Raw genomic sequence first — 23,707 nt, forward strand, 5'->3', positions numbered from 1 at the left:
CATTTATAAACAAGTACTGCTAGACTATGGTATCTGTCTGGGACCGATAAAACATGTTTTAATATAAAAACAGTAACAGGCCGAATGCTATCCGATCAGAGCCCATTTACATTTCAGCTGCACTTTGTACGCCTTTTTTTCCTGACTTCTGATGACATTCACGGTCTTCTTGTTCTCAATGCCTCTTTGCAAATGCAGCAGCTGATCTCACCTTCAGGTCTGATGGAGTGATGCCTGCTTTTGACTGCCACAGACAGAGCCAGTGACTATAGTCCACATACTTGGCCACCACTTCAACTTTTTTTACACAATCTATTTTTTTCTCTCCCCGCTATACAGCAATAGTAATTTGTATAAATGTACACCCTGGGTTCCAATTGATTTTTCTATTGAAACACAAACGTTGTTCCATACGAAATGAAAACAATATCATTTTTTCCCCCTGCATTATAGCAGTTTACAGCAACAAAATGTGATGGTGTGATTTAAAAAGGTAGGGGATGTATTTCTGTCTATAATTCATTTAGATTGCTATCACTGGTGGGATGGGGCCAGTGCATGATCTGAGCAGTTTGAGGCCAAGAAGTGGAATTCCAAGAGGACAGGAAAACAGATCAAATACAATGCAAGAAATAAATGTTACATTCCTACTTCTACAGTGGTAACAAACAGAGGCATTAAAAGCATGCAAAAATCAGTGCAAGACATGTCTTCCTTAAAATAACTTTGTAAAATGTTTAATAAAACATTGCAGCTGGACAATGCAATTCTGTTTTGTAAGTTTTAAAATACATTTTTGAGCTCCCAATTCTGTTTTCTGTTACTTAGCAAAATTCTTAGAAAAAGGCACAATTTAGTTTATATGCTAATATGTTGTGCAGTGCAACACAGGGCTGTATAATATTTAGAAGTTAAGCTTGTTTTGAGAATTCAGTGATAAATCAGAAATGAAAAAACAGGTCACTATGGTAGACATCTACAGTGATTCACATTATATTATTGGTTATGTTTTGCTGCATTGAACGCCATTTGAAGTGTTGCAGAACACCCTGGAATGCTATGTGTTACCTTTGCTGTGTCCCATGTCTGTATTGCAGCATTCTACTTTTTAAAATATTGCAGACTTTAAAACATTTTTAAATCACACATCATGGGTCATAAATTATCAGGGGAAGACATTTCCCAAAATTTACTCTGGAGCATTCACTAGGAGAATGAAAATGTCTCTTCTAAGAATCGCAGTGTATGCAGATCATGCTCTCTCCTGCAATAATGCTGGTTTTCTGTTCCCACAATACACCTCCCAGTTCAATCAGAGAACCAGCATTGAGCGCATAATCTGGATACACTGTACTGGTTAAAAGAAACTTGTGAACATTCCCAAGTAAGAGTTCAAGAAAGGAATTTCCTTGTTGATTTACCTACATGTATCAATACAATAAAATCATATTGAAAAATATATTGCTGCAATATGGACAACACAGGATATACAAAGTTAAAGTAATGCGTTTTTTGTTTCTGTTACACTTTAATGTAAATATGTATTTATTGCTTGTGTCAAAATAAAGCTTGGGAAGTCATGCATTCGTAAATTGGGACATACAGCATGTATGGAAGGCAAGTATGGGAGCCTGAGATAGGATTTTGTTTTATTTTTACAATACACTTACAAAGTTGTGGGTTGTTAGCGGCACATTTTCTAACACCTCCACGTGTAGCTCCTCCCCTGTCAACCAGGAAATATCTGTGTCCCAACCAATCGGCTTCTTCTCTCTGGAATGGGAGATGGCGACCAACAGGAAACAAACATTAATACACAGGACAGCACTTTCTTCTCAATGTATTAAATGCATTTGATTTTTCAAGAAATGTGTCTGGGTATTATATTAAAATTGGTCAGAAAAATACATGGTAGTGGTTCAAAAGAAATTTGACTATTTCACCTAGCAATGAAACTTAAAAAATTGCAATAGCAGAGCATGGAGAAGAGGATGGTGTGGTTAATCTTGAGCAAGATTTTCAAAGCTTTTTACTCTAAATAATTAGTAGCTTGATATTGTTTTTTTTTTTGTTTTTTTTTTAAAAGAGAAAAGCACCAATTACAGCACTAAAATGAATAATTATGTCAGTGACATGCGTCCCTGTCACAGCTGTAAATCCAAATTTAGAAAAGAAATAACATGAAAAAGCAGATTAGTACCTACAGCGGCAGTTTTCTGACAATTTTCAAATTATTCTCGAAGTAAAAATGCAAATGTTAAACAGGGATGACTTCTCTTCCCCAGAGGCAAATATAAAAAAATAAATACTACCCCTGTCTTTTTTTTTTTTGGTAACTTTATGGGCAATTTATTTATTTCTGGAAAAAAAAGCTTTAAAAATCTAGCCTCTTGTGTCAGACAGAATTTGTATTAACTGACTCGTCTACATTTCAGTCCTAAACCTGAAGATGTCCGTATATCAACTCAAATTAAACTGATCTGAAGAATAACTATGTATAAACACATTAACTACTGGCTAATAAAAAACATTGCCTGATATTGAGGGACTGTTATAGTCATTACACTATTGATGCTTTTTAAAGTTAAACTGTACCTTATTAGTGCAGATTACTAGCTTCATAATTCCTAATCTTAACTGCACATTTTTAAGTGTTTTGTTTATGTAAGGGGAACTTGTATTTAAAAAAGCTTAGGGTCCTAGGAGCCATTGACAACGGCACAAATTTTGTCTGGAGCCCTAACTTTATGGCAGGTAAGCAGACAAGTCATGCAAAGCTACAGGCCCTAGTCATAGTGGGTGCTGTCCTGGATGCTATAAAATAACCAGCAGTGATACTGGATGCACAGGGGGTGTACCTCCATACTGTATGAATATTAAAAGGTGTTTGACATTGTCACACAGAACACAGCTTGCTGTCGGTTGCAGTATTATTAGCTGGTATCACACACTAACCCAAGCTCATTACATTAGTTATATATATATATATATATATATATATATATATATATATATATATATATATATATATATATATATATATATATATATATATACATACATACATACATACATACACACACACAGGCATCATGGTATCTAGTCTATTAATCAATTTATTTTATTCTTCTATACTGTACATTATCTAATTTTATTTTTTCTAAAAACACAAACTTTAGGTCCTCCTAAAGCCTTTTGTTCGTTATATCGAAAGGACAATTAAAATGAACGATAAACTGTTGGAGTAAGTTAATGAGAGGAGATTGTGAATAGAATTAGAATTACATGTACCTGTTTGTCTCACGTATGCAGTGTTCTACCTCTGCTTTATCCAATTCGTAAAATAATTAAAACGCAGTACAAAAAAAAAGCACAAATCCCAAATTACAGCTGAACTTTTATTCAAAATCAATCTGTTATGAATCGTTTCAAAGTGCACCAAATCTTAATCCAACATTCAAGAATCACTAACTGGAGTTTTTATTCCAAATCAACCCAACATGAAAAGTTAATCAGATCCTCAATATTATTTAATTTATTTTTATCAGTTTTGCTTTGCCACATGGTTGCTGAACAAGCCAAAAAAAAAAAAAAAAAAGTGCTTTTTGACAACCTATATTCACGACAGAGATATACCTGCGTTACTACTTTTTTCAAACAAATCAATAGTGTCCAGCTTTGTTGCAACATAAAATGATTTTCATTTCGGAGGCATAGTTACACAGCACACGTTTCTTATTAAGACAAAAGAGATGACTTCACTGCGGAGGAGGCATCCCGTGCATACAGACCGGGATGTTGACAGTGTGTGTATATTGTAACAAAAATCCTTAACGCTATAAGAATGAGCCTTCAGTCGATTCAGGACCAAACTCGATCTTATTACACTAATAAATTATCAAAGACAATCTCCCAATTGTTAACTAACAATTAACAGATCGCTGTGGCCCACGAGCTACGCTGCAAAAACTAATTAATTTTTTTAAGGAATCTCAGGGTGGAACTCTTCTGTCTGTTTATTCGCTTCTCTCGTTGCTTCACAGTAACAACAAACACTCCCCCTGTCACTGGTCTTTAGCCCCAGTTAGTCCTGTGGTCCGTTCCTGTCGCCCATAGGCTGTTCGACCGATGTGAAACACAGCCCCTCCTACTCCTGCACTTCACAGACCTCACATACGTTACAATATTATCTTTTTTAGTTTTTTTTTATTTGGGTTCCAGGGGCCAGGTTCGTTATAGCCGTTATAGGTTCATTATAATGAAGGCTGTTATAGCGAGGGTGTACTGTATTTGTTTTCTATCGCGATTCTGATTCCTTGCAGTTAATATATTATATATATATATATTGCTATTACATTTAAGTATAATTAGTTAAAAATGATTATTTTTATATAACAGATTAATTGGTTTTCCATTACATGGAACTTGTTCCTTCGTATTTCGAGCATTCCTGGTCTACAACATTTATCTGCGTCTGTAGCCCAGGTCTCTATGCTACCACTACTTAATTTCATTTTCTCGATGTGTTCTTTATAATCCTCATCAAGGTAACATTTGTATCTATTTTCATTTCTGCTCATGTGTTCAGTAATATTCCCCTTTACTAATCTATGATCAACTTGTGTTTCATACAAAGCTCTACTCAAACACCTAAAAAGCAATTACCATCTTTCTCTATCTTTAATATTTTATTTCCACATTCATCATAGTGGCACTGATCTTCTGCTACTATATCAAGGTGTATATTTTCAATTACATTTAAATATATATCACTGAGTATTTGACACTTGTGTACATTATTACATGGCATATTTGATGACTTTTTTTTAAAAAAAAATTTGATTTCCTGTCATTTAAATACCTTTGTTTATTTTTCTCGAATACTCTTGTTATTTCTCTTATTTTTTGAAGGCAACAGTTTACGACACGATTCATCTGTTATTTTTTTTAATTTCAAACTAATTTCTCGAATTCCTCTAATTGATGTTATCTTCACTTCCTGTATTACTTTTAATGATGTTTCTTTAAGTAAGTTATTTACATTAATTCTTTCTGAATCATTCGTCTTCATTTTTATAGAGAATTTCATCTGAAACCCGTGAGGTACAACATCTTTACTTAAACATCTATCCAAAAACTTAATGTGAGAGGTATACTTAGCTCTCTGTTCAGCTAATCTCTTCATTTTGTGTAGTATTGGCATGGCCATCCTGGACTTTTGTTGTAATCCGGGCCTCTTTCTTCCTCCATTCCCAAACAATAATAAATGTCACTCTTTATTAATTTTGACAGCAAGGAACAACCCCCTGCTTCAGGATCTCAAAGATTGCAAGTTTATAATATAGTCTTTTTGTTTGTTTGTTTGTTTGTTTATTTTTCTAAAAATATACATTTTCCTGGGAATGGATTTTTATCAAAAATAAAAAAAATCTCTTGTCATAGTGTGCACGAGTTAAGAATGATTAATCTTTTCTAAACAAAAAGACACAAATTGCAGAACGCTGACCATTCTTCTGTGGGTAACGTCAACCCAAGGACGCAAGCCAATGTGCCAGAGTTTACTGTGGTCACATTGAGAACCTATATATGACACCTCCGCCAATACAATATCTGATAGTGCCACCAAACCATCATCTTCCTCATGGTCTACTGATGCTACCTTCCAAGTTTTGTTTCTATTTTTTTTTTTCTACAGCATATCTGTGATCTGGTCCCTGTGTATTTCAAAGCCCAGTTACTACACCATTCAGATTACTTTCAGCCGATTCAGACAAGCTCAGTAACAAGTACCCCTCTGGTTTTCTGTAGACTGCACAGCACTCTGGAATGAGACCCCTCATCATCAAGGCTTTCTTGATAGAGTCCCGTACTGTCATTCCGCAGCGCGCTGGGACCTGCAGGGAAGAGAAAGGCAGTCAGAGACAGAAACACCCCCAGACTACCTTGTACAGCACTGCAACCAAAGCATTTCTTTATATGAAGATTCCCAGTGGAATACGTATACTGCCACTAACCAGAACAAGCTCAGCAAGTACAGTTAACGCATGCTTAAATGAACCAGTGCTAACTATATTATGGGTTCTGATTTCAGGGTTTCACCTGATAAAACCAGATTTTAATACTCCAATGTATTAATCTGTCACAATCCCCTCATGTGCAGACATTATTAATCAATTAAATGTTTCAAAAGGACCAAGGTGTGTTGCTAAATACGTTTATGACTTATGTGGAAAGCTCAGGATAGCTAATACAATGCTAAACATAGGTCAACTTCCAAAACAAACAGAATGTGATGAATGCTCATCAAAATGGTCATTTTACCCTCTTTAAACAAGATTTCATCATCTAGGGCATGTTACACACCTGGGGTCATGAGTTACACACCTGGGGTCATGAGTTACACAGCCTTTCTTTTGCAGACAACACCTGCTCTGGAAGCTTTGAATCATAAACCACAATTAGAGGAACCACCTCCCCAGAACTTGATCCAGTTCAGCTGAAATGACCCTTATGTCTTTGTGTATTAAACAGAAGAAGTATTTTAAAATAAACGCTTGTTTTATTTGTTCTCGGCACGGTAAAAGAAACGATTACCCTCTACTCTGTGTATGTAAAAATAAAGCATGATGTACCTCCCCCTTTTATTTAAATTCATTTAAATGACTTGTGTGCCATATTAAAAACACCTTGTCTAATTTGATTGTTTTTTGCTTTTCATACTAAATTTCAGTTAAAAAAAAAAACAACACACACAACATCTGGGAAGTTTGATTGTTCCTGCGATCAATCTTAATGGTTCTGGCTTATGTTGCTCCAATATTAAAATTATGATATGTTTTTTCTAAATTAACTTTATGAGCTGCTCTGAGCGGTTTTGAGCGTCTATGGTGAATCCTAAGTGCCAGTAATAAGCAGACTTACTCATTCCTTTTAAATTATGTTATAATGTCAGGGCATGAAGTTAAGGTCATGAAGGGCAAGGCAATGTTGCCTTCGTTGGGAGTGAAGATTCAGGGGCACCAAGGCAGTTCTAGGGGGCAAAAATGCAAAATATAAATCCAACCCAAGGGCACCAAGGCGATTTCATCAACAAATAAATACAGAGAGCCTATTATGTTGATGAAATGTCAATTCAATCAAACACACATCAATGTTCACACACTAATTGTTAAAAAATAAAATTGTAAAAATAAAATGGTATAAAAAATATCCAATTTTAAAACAACAAACTTTCATAACAAAAAAATGGTAAATTTGGCAAAACATAAATATTCTGTATTATTTTTACTTAACTTGGTCAGCCTGTTAACAAGAGCTAAATATAGTGTTTGTCTGTGTCCTGTAATTAAAGCTTTTTTTACACCCTCTACGTCATGTGTTTCATAATTTCGGGTAAGCAAGTTCAACTGGATTTCATATAACATGTTGTCCGCCGGTGAAGCGAACGTTTAATCAGTGCATTTTTAAATGCTAAAAATAGTATTCTTTCAGAAATTGAGATCTTCATGGATATTGGATATTACACAGCAAAAATCCATGCTCACCGTTAAAAAATACAGCCTTAATCATACAACAGCACAAATAAGCGATGTCAGTGAAGGGAAAGTTTTTTTTTTTTAAAGTCAGATTCAGGCAAAATGGCTGAAGATTTACCCATGGCTGGAGTGTAATAACAATAGTGCTCAAATGAGTTGTTCAGTTTGCAGTGTGTCTGCGCAACTGTAGTTTGCTACCCGCTGTAACCTGTACAAACAATGAGGCTTTGAAAAAAAAAAAAAAAAAAAATGAACAGCTGGATGTACAATGCGCTAGATGTTTAGATTTGAGAGAGTTTATATAGTGCCACAGATCTTGAAATTTACAAAGGATTTACAGTTTTGTTATGGTGCATTGCTGGACACTCGATTCAGGAAAAAGGGTATGCTGTTAAACGCATACACATTCTAACCCCGTTCGAGAACGCACGTTTTACTAGTTAAAAAGCAGAACTATGTGAGGTAGTGAGAATGTATTAAACTAAAATAAATCTAAACAGAAATCGATCCACTTCTCAAGATTGTGTTTTGTTCACTATTATGTTATCTCTCCTACTCGTTCCATAACGCAGTGAGCTGCTACTTCAACCATGTCATACATAGCTATTGCTGCTTCTTGTTTTTTTTGGTGTAAGGATTTGAGCAAAACTAAAAATTATCTACCTATTTGTGTGGTCATTTTTAGCATTGGTGTTTTGGGGGGGGGGGGGGGGGGGGGGAATAACACCGAATTACAAAACAGCAAGAGACATTGAAATTTCTATATAAAATTAGCAATGTATATACACTGAAGACATTAAAGGCGTTATCCGTTGCATTTTAAAGTACTGCAATTTTAAGCATACAATCATTATACTATATATGATCATAGAATATGGGCAGCAGTGTGGAGTAGTGGTTAGGGCTCTGTATGTAAAAATAATGTGATATCTGTATAATGTGAAATAATGTATAATGTGATATCTGTATAATGTGAAATAATGTATAATGTGATCTTGTAACAATTGTAAGTCGCCCTGGATAAGGGCGTCTGCTAAGAAATAAATAATAATAATAATAATAATAATAATAATAATAATAATAATAATAATAATAATAATAATAATATGCGATTATGTAATGTGGTATATGGTTTACTAACTAAGCTGTTAATTAAAAAAGGAAATTTAAATATACATTATTTGAAGGATATTCACGTGTATGTGAAATAGCGGACAGTGAAGCATCGAAAATAAATTAATTTGCAGCTGCTAAAGAAATGGCCTGTTTTTATATTTTTTTGTGAAATACCTAAATGATTCAAATGGCTCTTAACATATGAAGGCACAACCAATTTCTGCAATACTTAATGTAAGTTCACATTAATAATATTATTATTATTATTATTGTCGGGGACAAATTGTTGTGCACCCATTTCTTACCTGAACATTAGGTAAATCCTAGAACACTTCGCTGCCTCTATAGACAGCTCTTCTTCCTCCTCTTTTTAAATGTTTTTTAGATTAAACATGGTGCTCACAGACGGAAAAATCACAGTGACACTGCCAGTGTGACTGAAAATTCCTGGAGGCGTGGTCATGTTGAGTTCAGTATAACAGCGTCCCTCCCTCTGTTTGCACTTCATTAACCAATGATACAACACATCTGTGTCGTGACTTAGTGCTGGGAGGTGCACAGTAAAAAGAATGGCATAATATATTATGATAATGAGTCATTTTCTCGCAGCAGGAGATTAGACAGAAATCTATTGAATTGTGTCAAAACAGGCCAGCTGACGCTGAGCAAGTTTGTGAATGGGTTATTGATCAGATGTGCTGATGCTGATGGACACCGGTGGCAATGACGGGGGGGGGCATACAGGCAACTTTTGCCGTAAGCCTTTTTAAATTTGAGATGCATTGTGGCAAGTGGCTTGGGCACTGTGGCAATTGCCGCCGGTGCCATCAGTTATTTCGCGCTCTGTAATGTGTCCCTTCATAGCTCCACCTACACTCCATTTTTAAAGACAGAGCGTGGGAGGGCCTGACAGAGTTGTGAGGTCATACTCATGATTTGAATGGAATGAGGAAGACTATTAAATATCAGAGCAACCACCATAAAAAGTCAAAGTTATAATAATTTACTCTTCAAACTTCAACTCACCACGGTTCTCTGCTTGTTGGGCAAAAAGACACGAACTATAGGTTTCTGCGGTGATTTGGGGTTATTCCAGGCTCCGTCGGAGGGGGTCTGCAGGACAGCGAGGGTGTTGGGTGCCACAGGGAAGCATGCCGCCCCTGCTAGCTTGGCATCAATGAGGGTGGGGGTGAGGGTGGGGCTGGGGAAGTCGGTGCCATTTCCCATGGACTCCAATAGCTGCTGCTCGCGCTGCTGCAGGGCGTCAAGCTTACTTGTGTACTCCTCATAAGCCTGCAAACGAGAAGAGCACAAACCATGTTACATTACACAAGACAGCTCACAATATGCAAAACTAGATTGAGCACAGGATAGAATGCATGATTAGACCAGATACACGCATCATATAAACAATCACACAAAGCAGTAAATAGAAACTTGGAGCCATCGATATCTCCATGACATACTGCTGTACATAAATTACATGTAACAATGCAAGTGTGACAGAGGCAGGCATCTCCTAATATCCCCAGACTCTGACACTATCAATGAATTAAAGAATACTGCCTTTTCCTGTTTAGAAATATAATTCTGTCCCACTATACAGTTGCGTATGCTATTGCTGGGTATATGCATACTCTATTTGTATACAGCGTTAGGTACAATGCTTATATTAAATTATTGGTTTTAAAACACAGACAGTGACAGACAGACAGACAGACAGACACACAATATGGGAAACAAGGCTAAAGTATTTTTTTTAAGTAATCACAGCAACAGGAGATTATCTCAATTATTTAAAACAATTGTGATTATTTTATAAACACTTAAGACAGGGTAAGATTTACTTAATGACTCGTTGTAGCCCCGGTACTATGGAATTAAAATCCAAAAAAGGCATAAATGTTGCAGAGTTCATTCAGAAACTGAAACGAAGTCTGCTCTGTTTGCCGGAGTATTTTTGCCTTACTGTTGTGCAATGCAGGTTTTTATAGGGTAACTGTAAATTGTATCAGACAGACAAGTGTGATTACATACTGTTGAACAGCTGGTGTGATTCAACTAAACCCAACTCTGGACCAGACAACACAGCACATGTTATTAGAATGTACAGCACAAGATTAGACAGAGCACAACACATCCCAACCGAGTAATGCCACTGGAAACAGCACGCTAACTCTGGTATAATTTAAAGAAATCAGGCTACGAGGCAGCCAGCAACATGCGATTTTTGGCAGCTCCAATATGCCATTATTGACCAGATGTGCCCTTCAATTCATTCAGCTAGGTGCCCTTCTTAGTGCCCAGGACAAGTCCTTGTCAGTTTAGAGTGTTTTCCAATGTAACAAAGAGACCTTGAATACCTTATATAGTAAAAAGCAGAGGGTGAACTAATAATAATCTCAGTTTTGATCTCCTTGGAAACAGTAATCTCACAATATGTCCCGAGCTACTCATATATAGGTCTGGATCTCAACATGAAAATGTAAAGGCCCTGCATCAACATGCAGTGTCGCTAAAGTGGTATATATAAGAAGGGGGTTTTACGTGACAGTTATGGATCCACTGTCTACCAAGGAATGGGCAATCCTCTTCCCACAGCATTAGATTTTACGTTTAGATTTTTAAATTCAATTTTATCTGGCCCAATATATATATATATATATATATATTTATTTTTCAAATCATGTTTTTTCATTTCCGTATGTTTGTGTACATTAACTGAAGAGTGTCTCTTAACAGTGGCTAAGAGTAGCCTTTCAAGATACGTTATTGCATTACTTCATCCATTTAACATGCACACATTGAATGATCGAGTGATTAAAAAGAAACCAAAAACATTTTGTCAATGTTTTTTAAAATAAATGTGTTATAATAGTGATAAGTTTCTTTTGATGCTCGGTATATATTATGCAGTTAAAAAATGTTGGCCTGTGGTGCTTCATAGCTACAGGTCAAACTGGGATCTGTACCGGCCCCGGGCCGCCAGGCTATGGTTAATGAGCCACCGGGCCATGGTTAACGTTGAACCCCGCAGGTTTGAGGGTTTTACTGATTTTTAAACCAGGTCAAATTTAATCTTGGAACGAGTTCACTCACACTACCTTCTTTGCACCTCATCATTCTTATAGTATACAGCGTGCTTTAATACAATATACTAAATCATACATCATGAAAAAAATAAATCACCGTCTCCTAAATCCATGTAAGTGTGAATAATTAATAAGGCAAAGGCGATGCATTGATCCATCGTATCGTTTGAACCTCATTATTAGTCAAGCCTGTGCATCGTTTCTGTGTAAAGGTTTTAAGCAAAGGGAAGTTTTTTATTTTTGTATTTATTTTTTTGGAATCGCCATAATTTCTTGGATTTCATCACGGTTTCCTCTGCTCGCCTCAGGTCTGAAACACTGAATCTGTGTGCGACCTTCGTAAGCTGACCTTCTCCTAAATATTTTCTAAAACAGAAGACAGCAAGACAGTAAAGTGCATCCTATGCGATAAGTGTCTGGGATACTCTGGTAACACAACTAATTTGCGTGACCATTTAATGAGATGGAACTCTACAAAACTCCAAACAAAATCTGACAGTGATAAAAATAAACATGTACCACCTGTTGCTTCTTTTAAAAATTTTTTTTTTTTTTAAAAATAGATCAGAATAGCGAGACAACAAAGCAGATTACAGGAATGGTTGGGAATGTAGTGATGCAAGATCTATGAAGGCCTGTAAATATTGTTGAGGGAGCTGCATTTCGAAAACTGGTTACAAATCTTGCACCAGGCTACCAAATGCCTTGCCGAAAGACGGTCCAAGTAATATATAAGCCATGGACCAATTTACTGAACTGCTGTGGACAGTGATTACTTTTTGCAAATTAGATATGTTATTCTCTGGATTGGTTGTTTAACTGACTGGATTTAAAGAACTTTTTTCTTTTTTTTTTTTTTTTTTTTTTAAATATAAGGGTTTTGCTTTGACCATCAATTGGCACAAATCAACACGGATAAGGTAATAAAATTATTACATGTTATTTTTTTTTTGTTACTATATGCACAAACTAATGTAATTTAAATCCAGTATAATTTTTAAACCTTTACTAGCAATGCTGCACATTAATCCACAGCTCCACATGCATTATTGATGTCTTTTTTTTACCCTTTCATAACATCGATGAATCGATGCATTTGCTTTTTTGGAAAACGATATACATTGATGGTGTAAAATTAGGCATCGCCCCAGCCTTAATAATTAACCCCTTAATAACATCACTATATACAATTTATAAAACATATATAGAAATAGGTCCGTGTTAGAACAGGGACAGGTTTTTCAGGGTTTGGACCCGCCACTGTGAAGACAATTCATACCTCTGTAGAAAAGTGGTACTCAACTCTGGACCCCGAGATCTAATCCAGTCCAGGTTTTTACTCCAAGCATGTTCTAATGTAGTTAATTGAAGCTGTTAAGAGGCAATTAACTAAATTTAGGACCTGGTTGGAATACAGACCAGGACTGGAATAGATCTCAAGGGCCAGAGTTAAGTATCACTGCTTTTAACTCACCTCAAGGTATATTGATGGAGGGTTGTGTTCGCCCCCGAATTTATCCAGCAGAGCTTCTATGTGTTCCTGCGTCAGTTTAATCATCTGCTTGATATTCCACACCTGCATAAGAACAACAAAGTGCTATTACTTAACAGTATGAAAAACACACACACACACACACGCAGCCATTGTACTGTAGGTTACTGAGAAAATAATGATCCATTCACCCTCGATTACCAGCCCCTAAGGCCCTGTTTGCCACAGATAGCCTGTATTAAAGCTGTCCATTTACTATATTCTTCTGTGCACTTTTTGTATGCAAGCCACAGCTACATCAGACATTGCTAATGTAACAGAGTTTTAATTAACACCTGTTTGCCACTACAGCTGTCTGATTCGGCCTATGTAGCTTATACATGCTCTTGCCACTACTGTAGCAGAATCAGTCCATCTAATGTATGCCAAACTTACAATTTTTAGTTTTAGGCTGTAAAAGTTTAAACAATTATTTTTTCCAAAAGTGTAACTATTTAGAGCATCTTGCTGCGCTGTTAGCCACTGTAATTGAGTATTGTAAATTAATGTAAAATCTTAAATACAAAATTTTAAATGATGTCTACAACCTTTTTCAACGAAAATGTGTCTGATAGTTTAAATGTGTAATCTATTCAAGTAGATTTAGTGCCTTAATTGTTTTAAATTTACAATGGATGTAGGTCATGGTGATTTACAGTACATTTTCACAATACTGCTAGCTCTAATTTTATATTTACAGCTGTGCCAAGGAACTATGTTTAACAGTACTGTAGTTCCAGAGTACAATCTTCATTTATGATTTATAATTAAGGCCCGGTGTAAATTGCGATTTCACGGACTGCGCGGAAATCGTGAAATTAGCCCAATACCGTGATTTTTTCTATATTCTTAAGAAATAAAAATGTCATAATTATTTGTACTTCATACAAAAAAAAATACTTTAATGAAACTGTACAGCTCTGCTGTGAGCCTGCATGTACTATTCGCCATACACATAGTGCTGTGCAGTGATTATGTCATGTGACTATATGTAATCTAGGCGGGAAATTAAAATACTACACACCGTAAATAAGAAAATGGATGTCTTTAAAAAGGCTAAAAATGTGTCTGCTGCAGATCTCGTAAAGCAATATCCAGCAGGAGTTTTACACAGTGATGGAGGCAAGCTCTTCTGTACGTCCTGCAATGTCACTGTAGATCACTACCGAAAATTGTCTGTCGACAGGCATTTAGATTCAAGTATTCACCGGAAGAGAAAGGCGGAAATCCAGAGCAGTACTGCGACTGCTTTACTTGTAAAGAAACAAAAAACGGTGACTTCCATGTTCCAAAAGTCCTCTGAAAACCGTGAAGCACGAAACACATTAAATTTTGACCTGACAGAGGCATTTGTTTGCGCAAATATCCCTCTTGAAAAATTGGACAACCAAAAGTTACGTAAATTCTTTAGACTGAGTGTAGTAAACGGTGGAGCGATTCCTTCATCAGCCCAGCCGAGTATCACAAGCAGGAGATTATGGAATTGGTAAAACAGTCTGGTTGCTTGATGAGTCGACTGATGCCCAAGATCAGTATGTGTGTTACACATTGTATTTGTTTACAAGGCCTAAATGGTGAACATGTATCTGAGGTAGAACTGAAATCTGAACTTGCAGATACACTTTACCCAGAGGCTGTTAATTACAACATCGTTTCACAAGCAATTGTAAAGTGCTTGAATACGCATTTCTCTCTCTATTTGCTGTTATAATAAATTATAATAATTTGTACACATAATTTATAAAATAGTTCCCTGCACATTCCGCGAAATACGACACTTCACCCGTGACACTGCAGTGAATTAAAAAATAATAAAAAATAAATAAATAATAATAAAAAAATAGATATATGGACGTCATTCAAAATGGAAGCATATTTGACGGTAACGTGCCATCTGATCGCAGAGGACTGGAGGCTTGAGACATACATGCTTAAAACAAAGGAGTTGGCTGAAACTCACACTGCAGCTAATATTAGAGAGAGGTTAAGCGATGTGGTCGATGCCTATGAGATCCCAGCAAGAAAATGCCAAGCAGTGGCTCATGACAATGCAGCCAACATGGTGCTATGCACTGAACTACTGCAAGCTGAGGAGCCTTGGGAAAAGACGTATGGGGTCGGATGTGCAGGACATACACTGCAACTTTGTTTGAATTCAGCAATACAGATAGACCCCATCTCTCGAACTGTTGCTGCTGCAAGACGGCTTGTAGGGCATTGTAAAATGAGTGCTACAGCAACTGCTGCTCAAAGTGAAACAACAGCAACAGAATGTTGACTCAAGACATACCAACAAGATGGCACTCCACTTTTTTCATGTGAAAAGCGGTTTTATCGGATCCAAATATGACCAAAAAAGCTAATCAGAGAAATCTTGATCTGACTTCTGAACATTGGATCATTGCTGAAGACACAGCCAATATTCTAAAACCCTTGGCAAAGCTGACGAACTTCTGTCACAAGAAGAAAATGTTTCCTTATCGCCTGGTGTTCTCTCTGCCTCGCTTCTCCCACGCAACTCCACTGCTCCGCTCACTCCACTGGCTCCCGACCACTGCTCGCATCCAGTTCAACTCTTGTACTCGCCTACAGATGCCTTGACCAGACTGCACCCAGCTACCTTCAGACCCTCATCTCTACCTACCCCCCCATTCGATCTCTCTGCTCCTCCTGCACTAGAAGATTGGCTCTACCTCCTCTACGCTCCCCTGCCCCCAGAGCCCGCTCCTTCTCCACCCTCGCCCCGCAGTGGTGGAATGACCTTCCTACAGATGTCAGGACTGCCCAGTCCCTGACCATCTTCCAGCACCTCCTCAAGACTCACCTCTTCAGACAGCACCTTAGAACTCCTCTTTTCCCTCTGGACACTTATCACTCTTCCTTAAATGCGCTTTACCTGCTCTTATCTACTCCCTATTTTACTGCATTTAAACATGTACTTTAGAGTACTGTAATCTGTCAAGTGTCATTTAATCTGTAGTATTTTGTATTTAATTATATCCTGATGTAACTATCACTGACACTGCTATCTGCTCTGTTATTGAATCGTATTTTGTTATACTTGTACTTGCTAGAACGCTAGAACCAAAGTCACTGTATTTTATCTTAGGCTAATACTTGTTCTGTGATTCTTGAAATGCATTTTCGTTTACGACTAAGTCGCCCTGGATAAAGGCGTCTGCTAAGAAATAAATAATAATAAAATTAATAATAATAATAATAATAATAATAATAATAATATTTAATTAATCAACATGGTTGTTTACAAAAAAAATAAAAAATGCCACTGATAACCTGCTTGGAACAGTGAATGTTAAATAAAGATTTGTTTTGCCTAAGTCAGCTGCAGTATCTTTAAGGATTATAGAAACTGAGTAAACAGTTTTGAAAAAAAAAAAAAAAAAAAAGACGTTATTAAGTCTATCTAGGTGTTGTTTTACAAGCGCTGACTTTCACATTAACCCTAAAAACTCAGCCCCATTCATTTTGGGGCGCCAGTGCACCAAAGGTTACACACATATTAATCACGCACCGTAAAAGCCACCTACCCATCTACCGCTTGTATAAAAGAACAGACTCGGGGCTTTCCAAAGACGTATTCAGTGTGTGTATGCGGCACTCCTAGCCGGAACTACGATCGCCTGAAGTTAAGCCTCTCATCATGTGACACAGTTCACAGCTTAGGTTTCATTTTGAGTCTACTGCTCCGTCATTGTAGCAGCTAGACTGAAAGTGGCGGTATCGTTGGATAGCTTAGAAGCTCAGCTCCCCCCCGTACCCTGTCCCCCATATTCATTTCATATTGAGGTTCAATGGTTCGGGGTTTTTTTTTTTGTTTGAGCCATCTATGATTACAATATATATATATATATATATATATATATATATATATATATATATATATATATATATATATATATAATCAGTGACCAAACATGATTTTTTTTTTTTTTTTTTAATATATTCTCATCTCATTTCTACAACATATAGTATGCCTGATCCTGTTGCAACTAACATAATAAGAAAGGAGATTTTGTGGCCTTTCGTTTGCTATGTTACATGCATGCAGTACAAACTATCCAGTAGTTAAACAAACATAAATGAAAACCGTGAAAAACAGGCGGAAATAGGGCTGAGTGTAAAGAGTTAAAAAAAGAAATGGAGCGCTGGTTAAAAAGAAAAGCACCTTTTTCTTCTGCTGCATGCAAAAACTTCACGTCAGGCAATGGCAAAAGCAATGGAGAGTGCTCTGTCTCACAGTGATGAACAGCTGTTAAGTCTACTGAAAGCAGCTTATTTTAAAGCAACACCAGTGTAAATGATGATGCAGTAAAATATATATAGTTTTTTATATGCAATATAAAAGGCAAATATTTCCCAACATAAAACCAATGTCACATTACAATAACTGATTTTGAGTTTCAGTGTTTTAAAATAAAATATCAAACAGAACAAAATTTCAATGTACCATTTGTAATTCAGAAATATGAGAGAATTGGTCAGGGGTCTGAATACTTTTGCAAGGCACTGTATATATATAATATATATATATATATAAATATATATATATATATATATATATATATAACATGGTACTGTGGTACTATAAATAGATGCATAAACAAAAATGTGCTTGTATTATTAATACACATTTATTCATTTAATTCAGTTACCTGAAGACATGTTTTATTTATCAACATTTGTACGACTTCCAGTACTGTGCACAAAATATAAGCTTGTCGATCTTGACTAGATATGGGGTAAGAAACTAAAAAGAAACGGCAACATTTTTAGTTTTTGGGGGGTTTTACTTTAGGTTCTAAGGTTATAACAGCCTAGCAAACCATGAGTACTCAACACTGATCAAAATGCACATTGTTGCACTTTCTGGTAAAAAGTTTTTTAATTAATCGTCGCCAATTTTTTTTACCCCAGTTTTCTCCCTAATTTAGCATGCCCAATTATTATCTGTATCCTCGGCTCACCGCTCGCAACCCCCCTGCCGACTTGGGAAACGGAGGCTGGAACACGCGTCCTCCGAAACATGCTCCTGCCAAGCTGTCATTTTTCCACAGCGATGCCACCAGACCTATAGTCCCGGAGGACAACACAGATCTGGCGGCTCCACTGCTGAACCACAGGCGCCCTATCAGCCACAGGGGTCACTGAAGCGCAGTGAGCCGCAGATTCCCCTGCCGACCTAAGCCCTCCCTACCCGGGCAGCGCTCGGCCAATTGTGCGCCGCCCCCTAGGAACTCCCGGTCATGGTCGGCTGTGACATAGCTTGGATTCGAACTTGCGATCTCCAGGCTATAGGGCACATCCTGCGCTCCACGCAGAGCGCCTTTACTGGATGCGCCACTTGGGAGCCCCTCTAAATCAGTTTTTCAGGTTGTGAACACATTCATCGCACAAAACCTTTTTTTTTGCTGCATATATGCGACCACATTAGGTGCACCATAATAACGAACTGTAACGAACGCCATACAACCCCAGATTATAATCAGCACTCAACAGCCTATGCTAATGAAGGTCATAACCAAGCTTCATGACAGTTAGCAATTGTAGATGTTTGTAAAATGTAAGTGTGGCATATAGTACAAGCATACCTCCTCAAACTGGTATGAAATCTTTACCAACTGCTTTACAGTCAACAATATAAAATGCTGGACCAACTTTGTATCATTGCACATGTGATCCCAAACAGACCAGCTGTGCGATGTGAACTGCCTAATACGTTTAAATACTGCTGTACATTCTGTATACTGAGTGGTTATAAAGTTACTAAACATCATCATCAATGGTCAAACCACCAATGGTCAGAGAGCACTAATATCTGGTAGTTGCCACATGATGTGCTCCACACAACTTAGATAGTGGTCGCTATGTTTCCCCAATTTAAATAAAGTTGCATTAAACTTTCATCATTCTGCACCATATAAAATACATTTATTCGTGCACCGACGGGGAGGTTAGTGACCTTGGAGCGTCACATAACCCTTGCATGATTATTGTGCCAACAACAGTTACAAAGTAACTACAGCCTTAAGAAAATCCTGCATGCCACGAGGCCCTTGCAGTGACAATACTCTGGGGGTTTAAAACATCACGCCAAGAAGTGATACTATAACTGAAACAAATGGAAATCCCATTGAACAGTGAATGGATTGTGTAACGAATTATACCACCTCACCGTTTAGTTGTCAATTAACTTCATAACCACACTGCATGTAAAGCCAGAAACGTCATCTGTAGGTCTTAAAGCTGTACCTTTTCGGACAGGCTATATGTTTTTCAAAAGGGGTGGATAATACTTTCTCTACACACAGTCCTGCTTTTAAAACTACCATGCTGATGTTCAGCAGTCGCTAAATCTGAAGTTAACGGGTTACGGTAAACCGTCGTCTCATCTTCCAGAATTACAATTATAAAATTAAAAAAACAGAATATATTAAAGATTTTTCAGAAGAAAAATTACTACTTAAATCCACGTTCCATTGAGCTCCTGTTGTGGGAAAAACTATACAAATACAGAGTATATATATAAATCGCATTTATAAAGCAACTACTGCACAACGGTGGAAAACAACAACAGCTTTTGTCCCCAAACATCATCTTCAATCTTACTATAATATTTGATGACTGCTGGTTTTCACAGACCCTGATTAGCACTAATCTAATGGTAACAGTAAGATAGTCTAAAGCCCCTTTCATACTGGCACTTGTACCCGGGTCAGGACCCGGGTCCTGGTTACCCGCATACTGTGAAGCCACGTACCAGGCTCACACCCTGGTTAACCAAATAATATAATAATAATAAACAAAACAGCCATGCCTGCGTGAAGGTTTCACAAGGAACATTTCTGTTTATTTTGTTTAGCCATATTTTTGTTCCATGAGCCACACAATGAGCAGATTGCAGCAGGGATGAAGAAACATTTGATCAACATTTGGGCCAAAGGTTCAATCCAGAGAAACTTGGATGGAAGCACCAGTAACAAGCTGCTCCTCTTGATCTTTTGATCCCAATGCTATATTAAATCAGTGCTGTATGCTAGGCTTTTGCTTTAAACTGTTAGTTCATGAGAGAAGCAGGTATGTTTGGCTAAAAGAGTGAGATGGTGCCAAGGAAACTTCAAGTTAGAGGAAGCTTGTGTGCCACAGACTTAGTTTAAGGAATGTAAATAAACTGGATAATCAACCATGTTTCTACTTAAGTATCTAAGTACCAAGCCCTTCAGTGTAAAACTGAACAATATTATGGGGCACTGTGTCTTAATAAATATACAAGTTGACTTAAGATTGCTAAATTAAATATTGAAATTTTGAAATTAATAATTAAAACAGAACATCATTCTCAAAACAAAATTAAATTGTACTGGTGCCTGCTTACTACGTACATTCTTCCATGGTTTTTAGCGCATTGTCCACTCTACTTAATCAGTAAGCAGAAGTTTGCTGGTTTACATTCACCAAAAGCTGTTTCAGCTGCAGAGACAAGCTCCCCCACCCCTTTACTGCCCCTCACTGGGGTTTTTGTTATACTGACAACATAGCACAGAAACCACCTATACTGTGTGTCTGAAATATTAAACGTGGGCTTTCACGGCATCAAAACTACTTTTTAAACCAATCTTCCTGGTGTCAATTTCCTCAGAAAAGTATCATTTTTAAGAAGCTATAAATAGTTTTGCTGAATCAATCCAAACACCCAGTTACTGTTGTGTGTGCATCAGTCCCTAAACTTGAAGTTCCATTCAATATTCTGACTACAGTTCTGCACCATGCCAGCAGGTTAAAAAGTGGATACTTGCTGTAAATGCAAATATTGTACTCCTATTCAAATCCGGACAGCCCAATGCTCATTTACTGCAAACTCCTTCGCACAACATAAATAACCAAGTTTAACTCTTTACAATTATACATGACCACATATAACTCATTTGTTAACACACTTGTTAATATTTTAATACATTTAAACCTACCACCGCAATTATTAGTATTATTAATAGTAGTCCTTTTAACATGCTTGACTGGTCTAAATTTCAGGAAGCAAGTAAAACAGAAATTATCTTCCTGTAAAAAAATAAAAATAAATAAATAATAAATAAATAAATAAATAAATAAATAAATAAAATGAACGGGCTTTGCATACGTTGTGTTGCCTTTGGTTACTATTGTGATGTCATAATCAACATTCCACCTCAAATTTAGTAGTCGTAGAAGTCGCAGTAGTATTGGGACAACTACAAACTAAAGTACCTGAAAACAATTTCTTTCAAAAAGTAAAAATTGTGATGTCACATTTCTCAACAAAAATCCCCTTTCTTACGAATCAGACTAACCTCCCCGGATCAAAAAAAAAAGAAGACAAGAAGAAAATTCCCTACAGCCACCACGAACACAAATTGAATACACACCGTAATAATTATGCATTATTCTGCCGGACCGTGTTATTAATATTTCAAAAGGCCATATAAATAATACAGAGCAACCATACATAAAGAGTAAAACAATTCTACACTTTTCCAAATTGTTACGTGTACAAAGACCCAGACTGCTTTAAACAAAAATCTGTTTTTATGTATAATGAGACACACAGAATATAAACATTGACAACCCAGAATCACAGCAAATTAAAATAATCTATCTGTAGAAAATTCCGACGTCATTATTATTAAATGCAAATAAATAAAATAAAAAAAACACGAAAAATGATTTCGTGCATTATAAAAAATGTATTTAAACTTTGACACAAAATAACCCCGTGTCAGAAAAACTGCAGCAAGCTATGCAAAAAAAAAAAAAAAAAAAAAAATCTGCAGGCCTCCTATTTACTAATAAACATTAAACTGCGAAGTAGTATGAAAAAAAGGCGAAGGTAATAACAACAACGTTTTCAAAACACATGTTGTCTATATAAATCTGGATTTCCTGTAAACACACAATTGCAAGAGGTGAAATTGCATCTTTGTGCATCATTTTGCTCCCTGCATTGCATTCCCCCCCAAGATCCATATTTACAGCCGGTGTTTCCTGCAGATTTACATTGAGCAAGCTGCGCTCAGATCCCGACTGCTCCTGCACCCCTCTATTCTGTCTCCCAGCGCATACCTCCTCCGGGATGTCCTGGTTTCCCCCAGGGATCCCCCCAGAGCCAATGGATTCAAGCCCTGTCCCCAGTTCGGTCAGCCCCCGTCCCCGGTCCGGGTCCCGGTCCATGGCGTCTCCGTTGAAGACGGGCGGTGGGGACTCGGCGCTACTCAACGCCGCCATTTTAAACTGCGAGAAACTGAGGAGAATAATACAGAAAAGAAAAAAGCAGAAACGGGAGGGGGAGACAGAGAGAGACCTCCTTCGGACTGACTGAGCTCAGGGGTATACAGGGTTAGGATTTGGGGTAGCACGCAGCGATTAAGTATTTTATTTATTTATCACCAAATGTGTTTTATCAGCCACAATGTTTTCCTGATTTACTAATCTTGTGCTTGCTAAATTAAATCTGCATCGTTTAGGGTTAGGTTAGGTTGGGGATAAAGTCGGAGTAAAGTAACAGGTGTTGTGTTATGCAGGCAAGGCAGCGGCAAGTTCAATCGACAAAACAGTTGCTTTACCAAACGTCTACCTCGTTATTATTCACATGTGTATTGGTAACGTGCACAGTAAATGCAAGATTAACCCACCTTCCCACTAAATAATAATACACACACACATGCATACATACGTAAATGTACATATATACACACACACATAATAATAATAATAATAATAATAATAATAATAATAATAATAATAATAGCCTAGTAAATAAATATCCAAGCTAGTTTAAAATTGAACTTTTTATAGTGAAACTCTGAACATTTATAATTATTATTCTTATATATATATATATATATATATATATATATATATATATATATATATTACATTTTTCTATATTGTAAGCATGGCCGTCACTAGCTATGAGGACACTGAGGTCGTGTCCTCAGTTGTTTTTATGCATCATAATAAATGCTGATTACAGATTCATGTACAAAGTAATTTTCTCTGTTGGCTTGCTGTGTAACATAGATTAAGAGGTTGAATAGTACAAGCAGTCATATAAATACTGCCAGCTATAGCTTGAAACCTAAGTTTGATCTCGGTAGAATGTCAGCTCTGGTTATGGCCCTGATTGTAAGTTAACAAAGGGTTGGTGCCAGGACTTTGTTTTGTATGTCTGTGTTGAACTGTGTACTGCAGTGCACTTTGCAAATTGTGTGCTGGACGGTTCACAACCCCGCAGCTGTGCACAGGAATGATTCGGTCTGCAGCTTGATGTTTCACGTTCGGGACCCCCCAGACCCAGTGCCCGGCAGCAGCTTTTCCACCACTGGTTTAAAAGCTAAGCCAGACACCGGTAAATTACTCTGGGCTCACATAGGTGGGGGGCC

The 23,707-nt window shown here is 37.0% G+C and overlaps 1 protein-coding gene across 4 annotated transcripts in view; it reads right to left on the reverse strand.

Annotated features, from left to right (window-relative positions):
* LOC117419793 (serine/threonine-protein kinase B-raf) overlaps positions 1–22,665 on the reverse strand; it is a 51,412-nt gene extending 28,747 nt beyond the window's left edge. Inside the window, exons 1-5 of one of the 4 annotated variants that reach the window (XM_034032908.3) lie at positions 22,389–22,665; positions 13,218–13,319; positions 9,678–9,944; positions 5,791–5,894; positions 1,671–1,773 (exon numbers count right to left, since the gene is read on the reverse strand). In XM_034032908.3, coding sequence (XP_033888799.2) covers positions 1,671–1,773; positions 5,791–5,894; positions 9,678–9,944; positions 13,218–13,319; positions 22,389–22,550 — 738 coding nt within the window. In that variant the 5' untranslated portion in view covers positions 22,551–22,665. The other 3 variants (XM_034032906.3, XM_058986303.1, XM_058986302.1) reach the window with 3 other exon arrangements.
* Between the last annotated feature and the right edge of the window lie 1,042 nt (positions 22,666–23,707).

Source organism: Acipenser ruthenus, chromosome 14, assembly GCF_902713425.1.
Source record: "Acipenser ruthenus chromosome 14, fAciRut3.2 maternal haplotype, whole genome shotgun sequence".
In the NCBI taxonomy this organism is placed as follows: domain Eukaryota; kingdom Metazoa; phylum Chordata; class Actinopteri; order Acipenseriformes; family Acipenseridae; genus Acipenser; species Acipenser ruthenus.